The sequence below is a fragment of the Pleurodeles waltl genome, chromosome 11 (genome assembly GCF_031143425.1).
Source record: "Pleurodeles waltl isolate 20211129_DDA chromosome 11, aPleWal1.hap1.20221129, whole genome shotgun sequence".
NCBI classification, from domain to species: Eukaryota; Metazoa; Chordata; class Amphibia; order Caudata; family Salamandridae; genus Pleurodeles; species Pleurodeles waltl.
Genome location: NC_090450.1, coordinates 929,823,320 through 929,843,040, shown reverse-complemented (window position 1 = coordinate 929,843,040; position 19,721 = coordinate 929,823,320). Strand labels below are relative to the sequence as shown.

Below are 19,721 nucleotides of genomic sequence, written 5' to 3'. Positions count from 1 at the left end.
GAGTTTTTATAGTGGGACATGTAAATGAGGTTCAAAAAAGTTTGGAAGTTTTGTTAAGTGTGGGGAAAATCGTTCTAAATGTTTCACCAGATAATTTTTTTATCATGGGGGAGAAGGAGAAGTGAAATATGCTTGTTAGCGTATACTTATTGTAGATATTCCCAACACAGACTAGGCCACCATTGGAGTACATTTGTTCTTTGCTTTCCATAGCTTCCTTTCTATGCTGTGTTTGAAATATAGTTGTATAGTTCATCAGATGCGCAGACACATTTTCGTTTTTAGGGACAAGACACAAGAGAGATGGCATACACCAGTATCCACGCGTACAAGTACTGAGATACTCGTGAAAAACTCGAGACCGATTGAGTCAGAGCTGGTGTGATGATATTTGCCACACTGGTGAAGGAACATTTTTCTGACCACTTCTCACCCCCTTCAACAAAGGGGAGCAAACTTGCTACTTTAATGGACAGCAGACCACCCGCTCTTCCTAGCAGGCCACCCTCTCTCCCTAGACAGTTTTTGACCCATCTTAAAGAAAGTCAAATTTGAAGGGGACATCCATAATCACTTCGATAGAAATATTGGTGCATATACAGGTACCAACCGTTGTCTTGTCCAGTTCATTAATCAGTCGATCATGGAAAACTCTGAGACACTCATTTCTCCAAACTCGCACCATTTGTGCGACTGTAGTGAATCTGGTGGAGAAATAAAGATGTCTTAATCAATCAGGCATTGCACATTTAGCATAGAGGTTACCCTGTCAGCATTCCAAGTTATAGCACTTTTAGACTTTATACAGAAATTTGCTATGCATTTCAATTTCTTACAAATCCTTTGAAAAAAAATGTTTTCATGGCCACAAAACATTATTCAGTTGGTATGTTTTGTATGGATCTAATCTTATCATGTTTACAATAACTACCTTAACAATATATTTTACTGTGTTCAGACCAAAACAGACAGTTCATGACTCTTACACCATTCCTTCAAAAAATGTAAACTGTGAGCCTGATTTACAGTTTAGAGGAGAGGGTACTACGTCACAAAGGCGATGGACTACCCTTTCCCCCAAATTGAAATCATGCTTGCCTCATTTAGAGATGGGCAGAACTGAAGTATGCCAGGGGAGGAAACTACCCCATCTCCACTGCTGACGTAGACCTTGGTGGACCAGCAAAGTAAAGGCCGCTGTATATTTGACCATTTGATTGCTCACCCAATTTAAAGTGAGGGGGTCAAATGACCAGTTTTTACTATCCATCACCGCCAGGTAAAACCTGGTGGCAAGGAGCAGAGAAAACGTGTAAATGACCCTCAAGCCATGGGAGAACTTTACAATGTTGAATCACTCGTTTCTTTACTTAATCTCAGAAAGAAAATTCCACTTATGACTTTATTTTTTTACTATAAAAACAATGAACGTTTTACCAAATGGCTCCAACATGTTGAATGGTGGTTCCTGCCAATGCAACAGATGTCCGCTGGGCTGAGGGACATCTTTAAATTTTGCAGGCGCGTAGCCCCTCAGGGTGATAGAGTAAATCCCATGGCCTGGATTCTAAATCACGGTCTAAGCTTTGAGATGAAATTGGGGGCATAACCTTTGTCCCAGGAAAAAAAATAAACTACGTTCTATATAAGTTTGCATGGCTGCACTTAAAGTTGTGTCTGATTTCCACAATACCGAAAAGCCATTCTCGAAATACAGATGATGTAAGAGTATCTAAAATGATAATTGAGAGTTTTTTTATTATTGCATTCTAGGATCAATATTGCCCATGGGGTTTTTGGTGCTGTAGAAAATAATTAGGTGGTGACACGTGACATGGCTGTCATCAAGATGTCACTGTTTTCCTAAATTTCAAGTGGCCAGCCTGTTTACAAATGGCTTTCAGTACTGACTGCTGCAGGGCTGTTGTTGAGGGTGAAAACGATCTGCCACTTGGGCAGATTTTGTTTTGTCTTTTGGACAACCAAATTTCATGTGACAGAATCAAGTCTAGCCCTCATACAGAAAGAAACCAGCCTAGTGGCAGTAAAGCGAGGGCAGCATAGAACCATGTAGGTATTTGCTTCAGGCCCTAACTTATTAACACAACGGCCATCGATGACAAAAGGGACAGATAAAAATAAGCAGAGGAAGAAGAATGGAGCACCAGGTGGCAACAGTGGAACATAGGTCCAGGAAAGAAGAAACACATGAAATATCTTTTAATTTTCCCAATGCACTTGAGCTGCATATGGCTTTCAAGTGCTTTAAATGTAAAATTGCTGTTAAAGGGAGTTTTTGAAGAATGCCTTTCAAAATCCACACCATTGTATTTACGTGAAGGTACGTGGTCTAGCTCCTGGAGCAGCATTAGTTATCTCAATTAAGATTACAGAAACAGGTGTCGTTGACTTTGTTAACTGAAGTGACACACGCATGAAGGTACTGGGATGAGACACGAAACACATGGGCGAGAAGGATGAACACAAAGTAACCGAGGGAGACAGCTGGAAAACGCATGCACTCTGAGTGCTTATCCAAAAAGACAAGCATTGGCATAGCCAATAGATCTGGTGTTGTCCGCCTTTTGGCAGCTCTTGTTTTGTCACGGTTTTTGCAAAATTGTATTGTTGGAGGACCTCCCAGAGTTGTCCATCTAAAAAAAAGAATTGATGAAAGGCAAAAATGTTTTGTGGTCTCAAAAAAAAACACTTTACCATAGTACTCGCTGGCACCAAAGGGAAATACTTTGTCAACCAATGGCTGAAGTGGGGTGATGTATTGCCCACTAAAGCATGCTCGAGTGGGTTGGAGAAAAAAGTGGATGACACAACCACACACAAATGGATGAAGTGTAGCTGAATCCCTCTATAAGTAACTATGTCATACATATAATTCTTGTAAAATCAAAAGGTCTTGGCTAACGCAGACCTAAAAAAAAGACAATCATTCTACCATTGGCTGCCAGCCTCTTCCCTTAGAAAGAAAGAAATAAACAAACAAAGGGGACAGAAGGCATGAAAGAAAGAAGGCACAAAAGAAATAAAGCAGATAAAACAGAAAGAAAGAAAAAAGAATAGGAAGACAGAAAACATGAGACAGAAAGGAAGGGAAGCAAGAAAGAAGGCAAGAAAAGAAGAAGGAAGAAAAGAAAGAAGGAAGGAAGGAAAGACAGAACGCAATAATGAAAGAAAGCAAGACCGAAATAAGGAAAGAAAGGAATCAAAAGGAAACAATGAAAGAAAGAAAACAAAAGAGAAAGAACGCAATAAAAAAAGAAAAAAGCTAAGAAAGAAGCAGAGAAGGAAATAGATTTTTAAAAGGTGTTACAAGTGCTGCAAATTAAACACGATAAAGGCTGGGGTTTTTTCGTGGGCAAAGGTTTTTAAAGAACCAACAGCTGAAATTCACACATAATGTAATACTGAAGCTACGGAACAGTTTCAAATAGAGTTAAATAGAGTCTGTTACTCTGTGAAGTCAGTCAAATAAATATAGGACACTCCAAAAGGAATCTACAACAACATTGGCAAGAGGTAGGACATGCTAACGCGTCTGAATGTGGCCTGTGTTCACATCTGGTATAAAGCATCCTGCTTTCCCCCCAGGCTTTAAACACAAAGGCAGCACTACTATTAGTAGGTTGGGCAACTGACACAGACTGCAAGCTGTAGTGGATGGAAACAACTGTGAATGACAACAGGCCAGAGGATGAAGACAGGTGGCTGAAAGCCCCTTTAAAGAAGGATATCACACATACAATTTTAGTAAAATCTAAAGGTATTGGCTAACAACAGACCTAAAAAGTAGCGCCTGACAAGGGAGCAAAGAAAGGCCACATGTTATGTTTCCATGCTCCAGAAGAGGGGGAAATACTAGAAGAGGAAGGAATGCCCAGGGAGGCTGACGAATAAAGAGTGACAATAAAGCCAACCAATGGTGAGCACTTAGCGGGCTCCAAACCACTGTAGGCTAACAATAGGTCTTGAAACAGATTGCGCATGCACTGTCTCAGGAACTATCTTAGGAAAGACCTAAAAACGAAAACAGACAATTTTATATAAAGTTCTATTTGGGTGTCTTGTCTGAACCGTTGCAGAATGTTAAACGTGAACAAGTGCCCAATATTTTTGTCTGGGAAATGTGGCAAACCTAAGCTAGATCCCAAGATACTTGGTAAACTGCTTTCCGTTTCAACAACCAAATAGGACTGTACACTCTGTAAAAACACTCATCATTGTTTTTAAGTGGGGTTCCTCAAAGTATTGAATGAGCTATCTGTATAAATCTATCTACTTGTGTCAAAACTGTTTTAAATATAAACTAAAGCTGTATCTAACATCATTCTTCCAATAGCTGCACAATAGAGTTCAGTAAGAATGCCAACTTTTGCTTCTGACCAAATATGTGGTCGTTTTACTTTTGTTGATAATGTTATTGTCATCATGCTTTATATCCCTATGATGTACATCATAACATTATTTTATCAGTTGTTGCCTGCCTAAAATTAATTAGTACTGGCAATTCATTGTGTTTTATATATACAACTATCATTATTATTATTTAAAGTGAGGACTGAACTCTGGTCCAAAGGTTTGATGTGCGATAATCAAATGAGGGTATGCAAAGCTATGAGTGAACTAGAGACTTACTTTGGGGATGAGTATGAAAAACAAAAGGGCGTTTTAAAGTTCTTAAGGAGTGGTAAAAAAAAAAAAAAAGAAGGAATGGCATGCAGGTCAGAAGTAGGAGCATTCAAGAACCTTGGGCTAGAGAATTTGTGACCAATGGAAATTCTAGTCTTAAAGCAGAGTTGCTTCAAAGACGAAGGTGACCACATGGGATCTTTAAAATACAATTGCACCTTCCCTGATACTGATCTTAGTGCTTCTTTTGAAAACTTAGAGTACCACCTGTTCCCTGTCTCATGTGTAGTTTTCAGGTGGTTTAAGTTTGTTTCTTTATTTGCTTGGTTACTTAGAAGCATTGCAAAGGCTAAAACAATAAAAAAACACAGTTTAAAAGAGAAATGATGTTGGCGCAGAACGCCCCCCTGCATCAGTTTAAAGTATTAACTGTAACAAATCTGAGTGAAATATGATAAAACCTCAGTTGAATAAAGAAAAGTGCATACGAGTCCTTAAAGTGCATACTAAGCAGGCCCACAAGCAGAGAGGCAGCAGTATAGAACTAGCCGCTGGAGTAACCAAAGGGCACCTTGCATCAGTTTATCATATCAGCTGCAGCAGATCTGCATAAAATGTGATAAAATCTCAATCAAGCAATTGAGTGCCTGTGGGACCTTAAAATGCATACTAGGGAGATCCACAGTTCATTCCCACCCACTACACCAGCTGAGACATAACAGTATGTACCAGCAGCCCACTGGAATAATCACAACCTCCAGATGAGCTGCAACTACCCAGCCGATTGAAAAGTATACGCAGAATAGCACGTGCACAGTCACGTGCTTGGAGCAGTGACGCAAGGAAACGTAAGCTCCCCCCCTGCAAAGTACATGGAGGGGCCCCTCTTCCGGAGGTACTTTAGAGCTCTAAGGCCAGGGTGCTGGGCCGAGGGGGTACCCTGGAGCTGCGGGGCACTTTTTTTTTACGCCACTAGCTTGGAGTATGATAGGGTGACCAGAAATTTAAAGACAAAAACCGGGACATTTTATAAAAATAGAAGAATGTCTACAAGTTTACTTCAGCCGAGCGCACAGAAAGAACGCGGTCAGCAGCACAGAATTACATAAAAGGCACTAACATAATTAGAATGCGAGCTTTAAGGGCAGTGTGGTGCCTGTTAATTAATTTGCTTCCTGATACGACCTGCTAACTATCTCTGCTTTGGTCAACCAAAAAAAAAATTATCCCACCATGCTCAGGCCACCCTCTCTAAAAATCGAGAGATTATCTATATTTCCCGAAATCTGTCGGGACAGCTGGTGAATAACCGGGGCTGTCCCGGCAAATCCGGGACGTCTGGTCACCCTATGCTGCAGCACATATTTAACAAAACGTGCTGCTACATCGAGAGACGGAGTGTAAGAGTGTGATAGGAGTTGAGGAAAGCAGCATCCCAAGCGTACGTTCGTCGGGAGATTTTGAGGGGGGGAGGTTCTACAGTAAGGCTTGATACAAGCAGCATCCCAAGCGTGAGTTCGTCGGGAGATAGGGGGAGGTGTATATTAAGGCTTCATACAACCAGCATCCCAAACGTGCGTTCCGCCACACGAGAAAACCTTTCCATTGGAATCTCCCATCAATTGTGCATCCCGGGGTACGTTACAAAACCTGTCTCCTATGTAGGATACAAAAAAAAAATGAAAACAGAAAAATAGTGTAATGCTCCCCGCTGACACTACTCATAGGCCATAGATTCCACACAGAAGAAAAGGTTAATCTAAAAATTCTAAGAATAATTAAACAGCTTTGATGAAAACATTGCAGTACTGACGTCATCTGTGTGGCACACATTTTGAGCAAGTTCAATTAAACCTGAACTGTTAAATATAATTTTGCTTTGCAATCAGTACATCGATACTTTTGGTAAAAGTACTAAACAATGAATTAAGTTAAAAACAATGTTGAAATGAGTTGATGAAGACCGTATAAAAGCAGCACATGACAACAAAATATGTAAGTACACCATACCGTTCGGGAGTTGTGACAGTAAGTCCATTATAGACCCGGGAAAGGTCACGGAGATTGAAAATGTAATGGAACTTCGAAGGGGTCGGCGGCAGGTCACGCACAATCACGTTGTAAAGGTCCATGGTGCAAGAAGTGAGTTTATCGCAGATGGCTGCAATATCTTCATTAAAAACCTGTTGAAGTATAAAAACTGATTTGAGAAATTACTTTTTGATGTCAGCATATGATAAACAAAATATATTTTCTGCTTAACTCATGCTCCATCGTTGAGTCCTTGAACTTACCAATCAGAATGCTTACATTGAGGGCACTGACCAGAAATAAAGGCCTGCTTTCACTGGGATAAATCATGTAATACACTCCATGTTATATACTAATATTCTTCCAGCCAATCGGAATGTAATGTGCAGCTTTCTGTGGTGCCCGGCTCTTCTCAAGGTACCAATATTGACATGGTACAACCGTGCCCGTCAACCAGCATGCTTAGCAAGTGCTATTGACAAAAGCATACGGCTCATGCAAACTTGTTTAAACTAAAGCCTCAGATACTTTGAAATCACTGCTGATCTTAGGCACTATGTGCCAGATGCACTAACATTGGGAATAGTGATTTCCAAATTGTGAGTTTCTCCTAATTGCAATTAGGATATCACTATTCCTAATATATGATACTAAATTTAAAATTTGCGATTCCTAGTGGAATCGACCTACCTCATGAATATTAATGATGTAGGTCATAAGTTACGACCCATTTGGAATGAGCGCTACCACAGGAACAGTGGGCTGATGGGGGGTCAATAGACCACCATGTCTGTGATTTCTTTTAAAAAAGCCATCTTTTTTTGTTTAATGCAGCCGGGAAAACATGATGTGTTAAAAAAATAAAGAAATAAGCATTTTTTTTTAACTTTGATGTTTTAAGCGTAGGCAATGGTCCTTGGGGCCACTTCCTGCTCTTAAAAATATATATTTTAAACATTCTCAATGAGGAAGGGGTCATATGGGGACTTCTCCTCATTTACAAATGGATTACCACCCCCTTTGAGAAGGTAGTAAAATATTAATATTTTGAGCCCAGAATTCAGGTGAGAAACATTAATACATACCACTGCGATTCAGTAATTGAAAGGAAGGCTCTAAACACACTCCTTCCAAAAACTGAATCATTATTTGGTTGCACACCCAAATTGTGATTCGATAATGTGTTACAGAATCACAATTTGGGTTTGATACATCATTAAAAGTCTTTTTGAGGTCACAAACGATCTGATTGTGCAAATTGGGCCATTTGTACACACAAAAAGTCTTCACACAAGTGGCCCTATGTTATTATAGCAATAATTAAAGATCGAGAGAAAATGATCATTGACATAATAGTAATTTAAACCCGTTATGCTCCATCAACACTGAAAGAATGGTTGTAGGTAATAATCTCATGATAATGTATTCTAAACATTCATTAATGCAAAATAATTCAGTGACTGCTGCACAATTAACAATGAAAAAGGGCTGAGATTGTGAAACCTGCTAGGCAACAGTTTAGAAAGCCTTGCCAAATCCTGAATAACCATTTTACATAGGACCACAATCATATATATTTAAAAAACTAAGGGCCCGCCCGCCAAGCTACCGCCGCTGAATGACCGCACCGCGGTCAAAAGACCGCAGCGGCCATTTAGACATTTCCTCTGGGCCGGCGGGCGCTCTCCAAAAGAGCGCCCGCCGGCCCAGAGGAAATGCCCCTGCAACGAGGACGCCGGCTCAGAATTGAGCCGGCGGAGTTGCAGGGGTGCGACGGGTGCAGTTTGCACCCGTCGCGTATTTCAGTGTCTGCTTAGCAGACACTGAAATACTTTGCGGGGCCCTCTTACGGGGGCCCCGCGGCACCCCCTACCGCCATCCTGTTCCTGGCGGGCGAACCGCCAGGAACAGGATGGCGGTAGGGGGTGTCAGAATCCCCCATGGCGGCGCGGCAAGCTGCGCCGCCATGGGGGATTCAAAGGGCAGCGGTAAACCGGCGGGAGACCGCCGGTTTGCCTCTTCTGACCGCGGCCAAAGCGCCGCGGTCAGAATGCCCTGCGGGGCACCGCCGGCCTGTCGGCGGTGATCCCGCCGACCCTGGCCCCGGCGGTCTTAGACCACCGGGGTCAGAATGACCCCCTAAGTTTGTTATAGTAGGAAAATACAAGTTCATGCACTTCAGTTCCTAAACTCTTTTCTCTCCAACAAACCTCAGGTAAAAATGATTTTGTAGAGTAGAATGACAATGTTGGGTAATATCAATCTTGAAAAAGAAAGCGACCAAAAATATTGAAGGAAACTGACAAAGCTGGTCAAGTTTAGAATGATCATGACCGTCCAATACTTTGCCTTCTGTTATACTCTTTTATATGGCTTCTTTCTTTTATTTCCTGTAATTTTACCATCGAAACATTTAAACCTCCCAAGATTTCATGTACAGAGGTTTTTTAGTTTTTGAAAGACTGGAGTCTTCGGGCCTGGACCCCTATTAAATTTACTTTTTCTGCCTGGTGCATGGAAAGGATCCCATCACTAAACACATATAGAAGCTGGAACTATTTTCATGTATTTAGTTCAGGAATATAAACATTTCATTAGTAGAAACAAAAATCTAAGATTTAAAGAAACAAATAAAATAACTAAAACACATTATGAAAAGATCCAAGTGAAAAGACTACTTAAGACTATGGTGTATCTTTTAGTTATTTGTTGATGACCTGCATCTAGTTTCCAACATTTTCACATAAACAACTTTACCTGTGTATGACCTTTCAAAATAGAGAAATAAATCCTATGCAAAGCTTCTTCCGATGGAAAAGGTACATTGAAAACGCTGAACAATGAAATGAAGCGAGGATCCACTTCATTGCGTCCTCCACCAGCTTTTCCCATTGCAGCAATAAAGCCAAGGTCCCGGAGACTCTTACAGTTCAGCTCCTTGCCACGGTCATACATGCCCCCCTTTTCCAAAAGCAATTTCAGCAGCGCGATTGGCTGTTGGGTTCCATACTCATCCACCTTTTGGAAACAAAACAATAGTAAATTGTCAGGTTTATGAGGGCCGTTATTGCTAAACAAAAATATATCTATTAAAAGCAAATACTAATGATAAAACAGTCTACAAGAAGTATATTCTAACCTTTGGCATATTCATATCATCCATGAAAACTAAAAGACGCTTTCCCATTGGCGGGCCGTAGGTGTCCTTGGTACGCTTTTCTACATTTGCCTCCATATTACGTTGAATATCCATAGAAGTTGTACGGGAAGAGAAGTTAATAATTAACAGCATCTGCAATGAAAATAACAAATACATGACAAAACACAACTTACCACAGTCTATATATTTTATACACTCAGTTAATGTGATGATGAATCTTGAGTTGATCTTGTTTGTCTTTGGTCAATCATAGAACCTTCTCTACAGAAGATGAGAAAGCTGTACAGAAAACAAGGCTCAATGTCTTCTGTAACCAACTAACACTAATTTTTGCGCACCTCCAGAACTTAAAAAATCCCTATCACCTACGGAATCCTCAAGGGGTCTATACTGTCTTCTGTTAACATCTACAGGGAGCTGCTTGGTACTCTTTTCACAGATGACAGCATCAAAATTCACTTGCACATCTCAACTAAAAAGTCTCCTTTGCTTTAGACAACAATGTCTCAAACACTGCCTGCACATCATCTAGACCCAGATATCTAGCACCTACCTGAAGCTCAACCCATCCAAGTCAGAATTCCTGAATTCCTTGCCAAGAATACCAAACAAGAGCAACAAACTAAAATCAGTACCAGACTAGCCCAATAACATGAACCTTGATGAGTTCAAACCCCAACTTTCACCTACTGCCAACTCAATTGGATTCACCCCGGACACCAACCTCACCCTCAAGGAACAGGCTGCCAAAAAAAAAAAAAAAAAACAGTCTGATACCAACTCTCTCTTGTAAAGAAAGTTAAACATTTTCTTCCAGAAAGTGACTTCAGAACTGCTGTTTAAGCCAACGTACTCTCGCCTCTAGGTAGTGGTAACAACCTCCAGCATGGCCTTCCAGACTCTACACTGGCACTCACTAAGGGCATCCTGCATGGGCCAGCACATCTCACCTAGGGTCTGAAGAAATATGGCTGAAGCACTTCTGTTAAGAGGTTATCAGTCTTGACCACCACTGAGGGAAGCTCAAGGTCAAAGACCTTCTGCTGCCCTCTTCACTACCACTGCGTAAGATGCCCCTCCTCCATAGTCACGGTGGGGGAGAGAGCAAGTTCGTATCTGGGTAGGTGTCCACTCCACTGGCATCTCCTAGCTCCTCATACCAGTCCAAAGTTTCACTAGGGGTGTATAACTAGTATTCTAAAGGGTCCAGTGAGCCCTCCCACTTTTCTCCCATGCCTGGCTGCTCCAAACAATGCTCAGGCAATGACCTAGAGACACTGGGCCCTGTCAGTGCCGGAATCGGTGTCAATCAACACCGTTCCGACTCTGAATCATCGGGAATGAAAATGGGGCTGGCACCGCTGGTCTGCGCCTCCAGCACTGGGAGCATCGGCAGCAGAATCAGCATTGTGGAAGGTCACATTGGCATGACCGGCACCGATCCGGATCCGTTATCAGATCTGTGAGACCCTGCCAGAGCCATCAGCAAGGAACCTGAGGGGGTCTCCTCCGACCCCACGGGAACTGAAGGTACTCCAGAAGGGTTGGCTCGTTCAAACACATGGCACATGGTCTCAAAAAAGTCTCTCAACTGAGCGGGGATCGTTCTGGCTCCCGGAAATGGGGGGAGGTGCAGAATCGGACCTGGCAAGGGTTCTGCAGAATCGTCCCTGGAACGCCAATGTTCCTTACTGTAAGGAAATGGCTCCCTGTTGAAGTTACCCCCCACTTTTTGCCTGATACTGATGCTAACTTGACTGAGAAGTGTGGCCATATTAAGTATATGGTCTGGGAGTTTGTCAAAAACGAACTCCACAGCTCCATAATGGCTACACTGAATACTGGGAAGTTTGGTATCAAACTTCTCAGAATAATAAACCCACACTGATGCCAGTGTTGGATTTATTAAAAAATGCACACAGAGGGCATCTTAGAGATGCCCCCTGTATTTTACTCAATCCTTCAGTGCAGGACTGACTGGTCTGTGCCAGCCTGCTGCCGAGAGACGAGTTTCTGACCCCCTGGGGTGAGAGCCTTTGTGCTCTCTGAGGACAGAAACAAAAGCCTGCTCTGGGTGGAGGTGCTTCACACCTCCCCCTGCAGGAACTGTAACACCTAGCAGTGAGCCTCAAAGGCTCAGGCTTCGTGTTACAATGCCCCAGGGCTCTCCAGCTAGTGGAGATGCCCACCCCTGGACCCAGCCCCCACTTTTGGCGGCAAGTCCAAGGGAGATAATGAGAAAAACCAGGAGGAGTCACCCACCAGTCAGGACAGCCCCAAGGTGTCCTGAGCTGAGGTGACCCCTGCCTTTAGAAATCCTCCATCTTGATTTTGGAGGATACCCCCAAGAGGAATGGGGATGTGCCCCCCTCCCCTCAGGGAGGAGGCACAAGGAGGGTGTAGCCACCCTCAAGGACAGTAGCCATTGGCTACTGCCCTCCCAGACCTAAACACACCCCTAAATTCAGTATTTAGGGGCTCCCCAGATCCCAGGAAATCAGATTCCTGCAACCTTAACAAGAAGAAGGACTGCTGACCTGAAGCCTTGCAGAGAAGACGGAGATGACAACTGCTTTGGCCCCAGCCCTACCGGCCTGTCTCCCAACTTCGAAGAAAACTGCAACAGCGACATATCCAACAGCGACCAGCGACCTGTGAAGCCTCAGAGGACTGCCCTGCTCCCAAGGACCAAGAAATTCCCGTGAACAGCGGCCCTGTTAAAAAACCTGCAACTTCTTTGCAACAAAGAAGCAACTTTAAAGTCTTCACGTTTCCTGCCGGAAGCGTGAGACTTTCCACTATGCACCCGACTCCCCCGGCTCGACCTGAAGAAAACCAATACCTCAGGAAGGACTCCCCGGCAACTGCGAGCCCATGAGTAACCAGAGACAACCCCCCTGACCCTCCACAGCGACGCCTCCAGAGAGAATCCAGAGGCTCCCCCTGACCGCGCCTGCCTGGAACCAACACTGCACCCGCAGCCCCCAGGACCTGAAGAACTCCAGTGCAAAAGCGACCCCCAGGTGACCCTCTGCCTAGCCCAGGTGGTGGCTGCCCCAAAGAGCCCCCCGTGTCTGCCTGCATCGCTAAAGTGACCCCCAGGTCTCTCCATTGTTTTCAATCTAAAACCCGACGCCTGTTTGCACACTGCACCCAGCCGCCCCTGTGCCGCTGAGGGTGTACTTTCTGTGCCTTCTTGTGTCCCCCCCGGTGCTCTACAAAACCCCCCTGGTCTGCCACGCGAGGACGCAAGTACTTACCTGCTGGAAGACTGGAACCAGAGCACCCCTGTTCCCCATAGGTGCCTAGGTGTTTTGGGCACCTCTTTGACCTCTGCACCTGACCGGCCCTGAGCTGCTGGTGTGGTAACTTTGGGGTTGCCTTGAATCCCCAACGGTGGGCTGCCTATGCCCCAAACTTGAGACTTGTAAGTGTTTTACTTATCTTCAAAACTAATCTTTACTTACCTCCCCCAGGAACTGTTGATTTTTGCACTGTGTCCACTTTGAAAATAGCTTATTGCCATTTTTACAAAGACTGTATGTGATATTGCTTTCATTCAAAGTTCCTAAAGTATCTAAGTGAAGTACCTTAGATTTAAAGTATTAACTGTAAATCTTGAACCTGTGGTTCTTAAAATAAACTAAGAAAATATATTTTTCAATATAAAAACCTATAGGCCTGGAGTAAGTCTTTGTGTGTGTGTTCCTCATTTATTGCCTGTGTGTGTACAACAAATGCTTAACACTACCCTCTGATAAGCCTACTGCTCAACCACACTACCACAAAATAGAGCATTAGAATTATCTACTTTTGCCACTATCTTACCTCTAAGGGGAACCCTTGGACTCTGTGCACACTATTTCTTACTTTGAAATAGTATATACAGAGCCAACTTCCTACATTGGTGGATCAGCGGTGGGGTCTAAGACTTTGCATTTGCTGGACTACTCAGCCAATACCTGATCACACAACTAAATTCCAAAAATTGTCATTAGAAACAGATTTTTGAAATTTGAGCTATTTTTCTAAATGTTTAAAAGTCCTGCTAGGGCCTTGTGTAAGTCCCTGTTAGCATTTCTTTTAGAGTTCAAAGGTTTTGTAAAAGTTTGGATTAAGTTCTAGAGATAGTTTTAGATTTCTAAAAAGTACCCCAACTTTTAGAAAAATAATGTCTAGCACAGAAGAGATGGTGGTGGAACTCAACCTCACCCCTTTCCTGCATCTAAAGATGTCAGAGTTAAGGTCTCTCTGTAAGCTAAAAAAGATAAAAACTGGCTCCAACCCTACGAAAGTACAGCTCCAGGAGCTTTTGGCAGAGTTCAAAAGGGACCACCCCTCTGAGGATAATCCTTCAGGTGGGGAAATTAGTGAACAGGAGGATGACTTCCCCCCTTCTGTCCTAAACAGGGAGAACAGGGTCCCTCAAACCCTGACTCCTCAAATCCTAGTCAGAGAGACTGGTTCTTCCACAGGGGAGACCAGTAACTCTGAAAGCATTGAGGGCAGCTTCAATGAAGAGGACCTCCTGTTAGCCAGGATGGCCAAAAGATTGGCTTTGGAGAAGCAGCTCCTAGCCACAGAAAGGGAAAAAAAAGAGATGGGTTTAGCTCCCATCAATGGTGGCCTCAACTTTAATAGGGTAGGAGAGAATACTGACATCCTAAAAATCCCCAAAGGGATTGTAACAAAATATGAAGATGGTGATGACATCATAAAATGGTTCACAGCTTTTGAGAGGGCCTGTGCAACCAGAAAAGTAAACAGATCTCACTGGGGAGCTCTACTTTGGGAAATGTTCACTGGAAAGTGTAGGGATAGACTCCTCACACTCTCTGGAAAAGATGCAGAATCCTATGACCTCATGATGGCTACCCTGATTGAGAGCTTTGGAATCTCCACTGAGGAGTACAGGATTAGTTTCAGGGGGGCTCAAAAATCCTCGAGCCAGACCTGAATTGATTTTGTAGACTACTCAGTGAAAACACTGGATGGTTGGGTAACTGGAAATGAAGTGCATGACTATGTTGGGCTTTATAATTTGTTTATGAAAGAACACATTTTAAGTAACTGCTTCAATAAAAAGTTGCATCAGTATCTGTTAGACGTAGGTCCAATTTCTCCCCAAGAATTGGGAAAGAAGGCAGACTACTGGGTCAAGACTAGGGTAACCAAACCTTCCACTGGGGGTGACCAAAAGAAAGGGGTTACAAAGCCTCCCCAGGAGAAAGTGGGTGGCACTAGAAATAAAGAAAAAGAGTCCTCTGTAGGCCCCCAAAAACCAGGCCAGGTGGGTGGGCACCAAGACACAACCCAAAACAAAGGTGGGTACCAGGGTAAGAACTGGGATGCCACTAAGGCATGGTGCCAAAACTGTAGACAGACAGGGCACCACACCAAGGATACTTCTTGTCCCAAAAACAAACCACCTATCAGTGTAGCCATTGGAGATGACTCCTCAGATGAGGAGGTCTTCATAGCCTTCAACTGGAAAAAGGGCCCAACAGGTGAGTTGGAGATTCCGAAGGTAAGTAGACACTTCCACAACCTACTGGTGAATGGAATCCCAGCCACTGCCCTGAGAGACACTTGTGCCAGTCACACTATTTTGCAGGACAGGCTGGTGTCCTCCAACCAGTACATCCCAGGTGAGACTGCCAGAGTAAGAGTTAGCCCAGACAGTGTCACTGATAGGCCTGTGGCTTTTGTGCCCATTGAAGTGGGTGGGACATTTTGCTGGAGAAGGGTGGTAGTCAGTACAGACCTCCACCTTGATTGTCTCCTTGGAAATGACTACCCAGAGGTTAGTCAGAGAGGAACTGGTCCTGTGCCAGTCCTCTCCCAAGGATTCTGGAGGTGCTATCCCTGCAGTAACAGCAAGTAGGCCCCAGAAGAAAAAGAAAAGAAAACAGCGCAGGAAGGGTGGACAACCTTTAGCAAAGGTTCCAGCAAGCCAGGGAGATTCTGCTCCAGTAGGGGAGAACTCCAAAAGGGGCACTGGTAAAGTCCAACCTGACCGACAAGACGTCCTGGCAAGTCAGGCAACTGTTAAACCTGAGTGGGTAGCTCCTCAGTTAACAGAAGAAAGAGTGGAAGAAGGGTGTTTACTACAAGATGTAGTAACCCCCAACTCTTACACAGCAGACAGGCACCCTGGAACCCAAAGAAGCCTGTAACTTAGCTCCTTCCCTTGCAGGTGAAGAGCTAAAGGTGTGGTTCTGGGCACTGACAGCTGTCAGTGGCCTATGCTGTGTGTTAGCCTTTATGGCTGCACTATCCTTGGCATGGTGGTCTGACACCATGCCAAATAACAAGTTAGGCCCCCTGACCCTGTTGGTCATGGTGGGGTTACTCCAGCTCTGGGTAACCTCTTTGGGTAAGCTAGGGGTGACCCTGGCTAAGATAAGATTAGCAGAGGTGGATACCTCTAACCCCAACATAGAGAGAATGGGTGAAGACATTAAAAGCACAGACAAGAGGCAATTCAGATTAGGTCCTATCACTGTGGAAGTGGGTCAGTTCCCCAGAGGGAATGACCTGAACAGGAGGATGTAAGGCAGAGTAGGCCCTGCAACAAACCAGCCTATTTCCCCTACTCTTCCTCGCCTGACAGACTAGGAAGACTCTCCCAGCTTTGGCTGAGTCTCCTGGCCTGTGGGGGGCTTGTGTAAGGAAATGGCTCCCTGTTGCAGTTACCCCCCACTTTTTGCCTGATACTGATGCTGACTTGACTGAGAAGTGTGCTGGGACCCTGCTAACCAGGCCCCAGCACCAGTGTTCTTTCACCTAAAATGTACCATTGTTTCCACAATTGGCACACCACAGGCACACAGATAAGTCCCTTGTAAAAGGTACCAGTGGTACCAAGGGCCCTGTGACCAGGGAAGGTCTCTAAGGGCTGCAGCATGTGTTGTGCCACCCTTAAGGACCCCTCACCTAACACATGCACACTGCCATTGCAGATTGTGTGTGTGGGTGGGGAGAAAAAGGCAAAGTCGACATGGCATCCCCCTCAGGGTGCAATGCACACACAATACTGCCTGTGGCATAGGTAAGTCACCCCTCTAGCAGGCCTTACAGCCCTAAGGCAGGGTGCACTATACCACAGGTGAGGGCATAGCTGCATGAGCAATATCCCCCTACAGTGTCTAAGTCCCTTCTTAGTCTTTGTAAGTACAGTGTGGCCATATTAAGTATATGGTCTAGGAGTTTTTCAAAAACGAACTCCACAGCTCCATAATGGCTACACTGAATACTGGGAAGCTTGGTATCAAACTTCTCAGAATAATAAACGCACACTGTTGCCAGTGTTGGATTTATAAAAAAATGCACACAGAGGGCATCTTAGAGATGGCCCCTGTATTTTACCCAATCCTTCAGTGCAGGACTGACTGGTCTGTGCCAGCCTTCTGCTGAGAGACTAGTTTCTGGCCCCCTGGGGTGAGAGCCTTTGTGCTCTCTGAGGACAGAAACAAAAGCCTGCTCTGGGTGGAGGTGCTTCACATCTCCCCCCTGCAGGAACTGTAACACCTAGCAGTGAGCCTCAAAGGCTCAGGCTTCGTTTTACAATGCTCCAGGGCACTCCAGCTAGTGGAGATGCCCGCCCCCTGGACACAGCCCCCACTTTTGGTGGCAAGTCCAGGGAAGATAATGAGAAAAACAAGGAGGAGTCACCCACCAGTCAGGACAGCCCCTAAGGTGTCCTGAGCTGAGGTGACCCCTGCCTTTAGAAATCCTCCGTCTTGATTTTGGAGGATTCCCCCAATAGGAATAGAGATGTGCCCTCCCTCCCCTCAGGGAGGAGGCACAATGAGGGTGTAGCCACCCTCGAGGACAGTAGCCATTGGCTACTGCCCTCCCAGACCTAAACACCCCCCTAAGTTCAGTATTTAGGGGCTCCACAGATCCCAGGAAATCAGATTCCTGCAACCTTAACAAGAAGAAGGACTGCTGACCTGAAACCCTGCAGAGAAGACGGAGACGACAACTGCTTTGGCCCCAGCCCTACCGGCCTCTCTCCCAACTTCAAAGAAAACTGCAACAGCGACGCATCCAACAGGGACCAGCGACCTCTGAAGCCTCAGAGGACTGCCCTGCACCCAAGGACCAAGAAACTCCTGTGAACAGCGGCTCTGTTAAAAAACCTGCGACTTCTTTGCAACAAAGAAGCAACTTTAAAGACTTCACGTTTCCCGCCGGAAGTGTGAGACTTTCCACTCTGCACCCAACGCTCCCGGCTCGACCTGCAGAAAACCAACACCTCAGGGAGGACTCCCTGGCGACTGCGAGCCCGTGAGTAACCAGAGACGACCCCCCTGAACCCCTAAAGTGACGCCTGCAGAGAGAATCCAGAGGCTCCCCTGACTGCGACTGCCTTTAACAAGGGACCCGACGCCTGGTACCAACACTGCACCCGCAGCCCCCCACTACCTGAAGGAATCGAACTCCAGTGCAAGAGCGACCCCCAGGCGACCTTCTGCCTAGCCCCGGTGGTGGCTGCCCCAAAGAGCACCCCCTGTGCCTGCCTGCATCGCTAAAGTGACCCCCCAGGTCTCTCCATTTTTTTCAATCTAAAACCTGACGCCTGTTTGCACACTGCACCCGGCCGCCCCTGTGCCGCTGAGGGTGTACTTTCTGTGCCTTCTTGTGTCCCCCCCCAGTGCTCTACAAAACTCCCCTGGTCTGCCCCATGAAGACACAAATACTTACATGCTGGCAGACTGGAACCGGAGCACCCCTGTTCCCCATAGGCGCCTATGGGTTTTGGGCACCTCTTTGACCTCTGCACCTGACCGGCCCTGAGCTGCTGGTGTGGTAACTTTGGGGTTGCCTTGAACCCCCAACGGTGGGCTGCCTATGCCCCAAACTTGAGACTTATAAGTGTTTTACTTACCTTCAAAACTAATCCTTACTTACCTCCCCCAGGAACTGTTGATTTTTGCGATGTGTCCACTTTGAAAATAGCTTATTGCCATTTTTACAAAGACTGTACATGATATTGCTTTCATTCAAAGTTCCTAAAGTATCTAAGTGAAGTACCTTACATTTAAAGTATTAACTGTAAATCTTGAACCTGTGGTTCTTAAAATAAACTAAGACAAGTTATTTTTCAATATAAAAACCTATTGGCCTGGAGTAAGTCTTTGAGTGTGTGTTCCTCATTTATTGCCTGTGTGTGTATAACAAATGCTTAACACTACCCTCTCATAAGCCTACTGCTCGACCACACTACCACAAAATAGAGCATTAGAATTATCTACTTTTGCCACTATCTTACCTCTAAGGGGAACCCTTGGACTCTGTGCACACTATTTCTTACTTTGAAATAGTATATACAGAGCCAACTTCCTACACTTACTCATCGCGTCGGCCATTGGACAAAGAGAAGTTGAAGTCTGCTTCAACTTCTTCTTCTTCTTGTGCCTATTCCCCGAGGATCTCATATGGGACGAAGAGGACGTGGGGCTCCTGGAGCTGTGCTGCGAACATTTCTCTATCAGGACTGAGATATCCTAGGAGCCACACTAGCTGGCATCGACCACTGGGCCACAAGCAGCTTTAGGGAACGCTCCCTCAAAACTTTCGGTGCCATGGCCCAGAAGTCCAAGCACAGCTCTGAGTCATGGCCCTGCTCGAGAAACCATAAACAGACCAGATGGGGGTCCATTAGTAAAATGGCATGCTGACAAGTGCCACACGGCTTGAAACCTGCCTTCCTAGAAGACACCCTTGACACACCTTCAGAAATGGTTGACAAAAAGTTGAAAAAAAAACCTGTCAGCACTAACTGGCACAGAAAAAAAGAACTGGCATCCGTGCACCTAGTGGCACCTATGTAGGTGACCGCAATTTCACTATGACGATGATGCACAGAACCAAACAAAGC

The 19,721-nt window shown here is 44.9% G+C and overlaps 1 protein-coding gene across 1 annotated transcript in view; it reads right to left on the bottom strand.

Annotated features, from left to right (window-relative positions):
- The window catches only part of DNAH10 (dynein axonemal heavy chain 10), a 1,282,131-nt gene that overhangs the window by 445,722 nt on the left and 816,688 nt on the right, over positions 1 to 19,721 (bottom strand). The window contains exons 46-49 of the mRNA XM_069215014.1: positions 9,815 to 9,967; positions 9,433 to 9,693; positions 6,655 to 6,827; positions 611 to 704 (exon numbers count right to left, since the gene is read on the bottom strand). Coding sequence (XP_069071115.1) covers positions 611 to 704; positions 6,655 to 6,827; positions 9,433 to 9,693; positions 9,815 to 9,967 — 681 coding nt within the window. The remainder of the gene's footprint in view (positions 1 to 610; positions 705 to 6,654; positions 6,828 to 9,432; positions 9,694 to 9,814; positions 9,968 to 19,721) is intronic.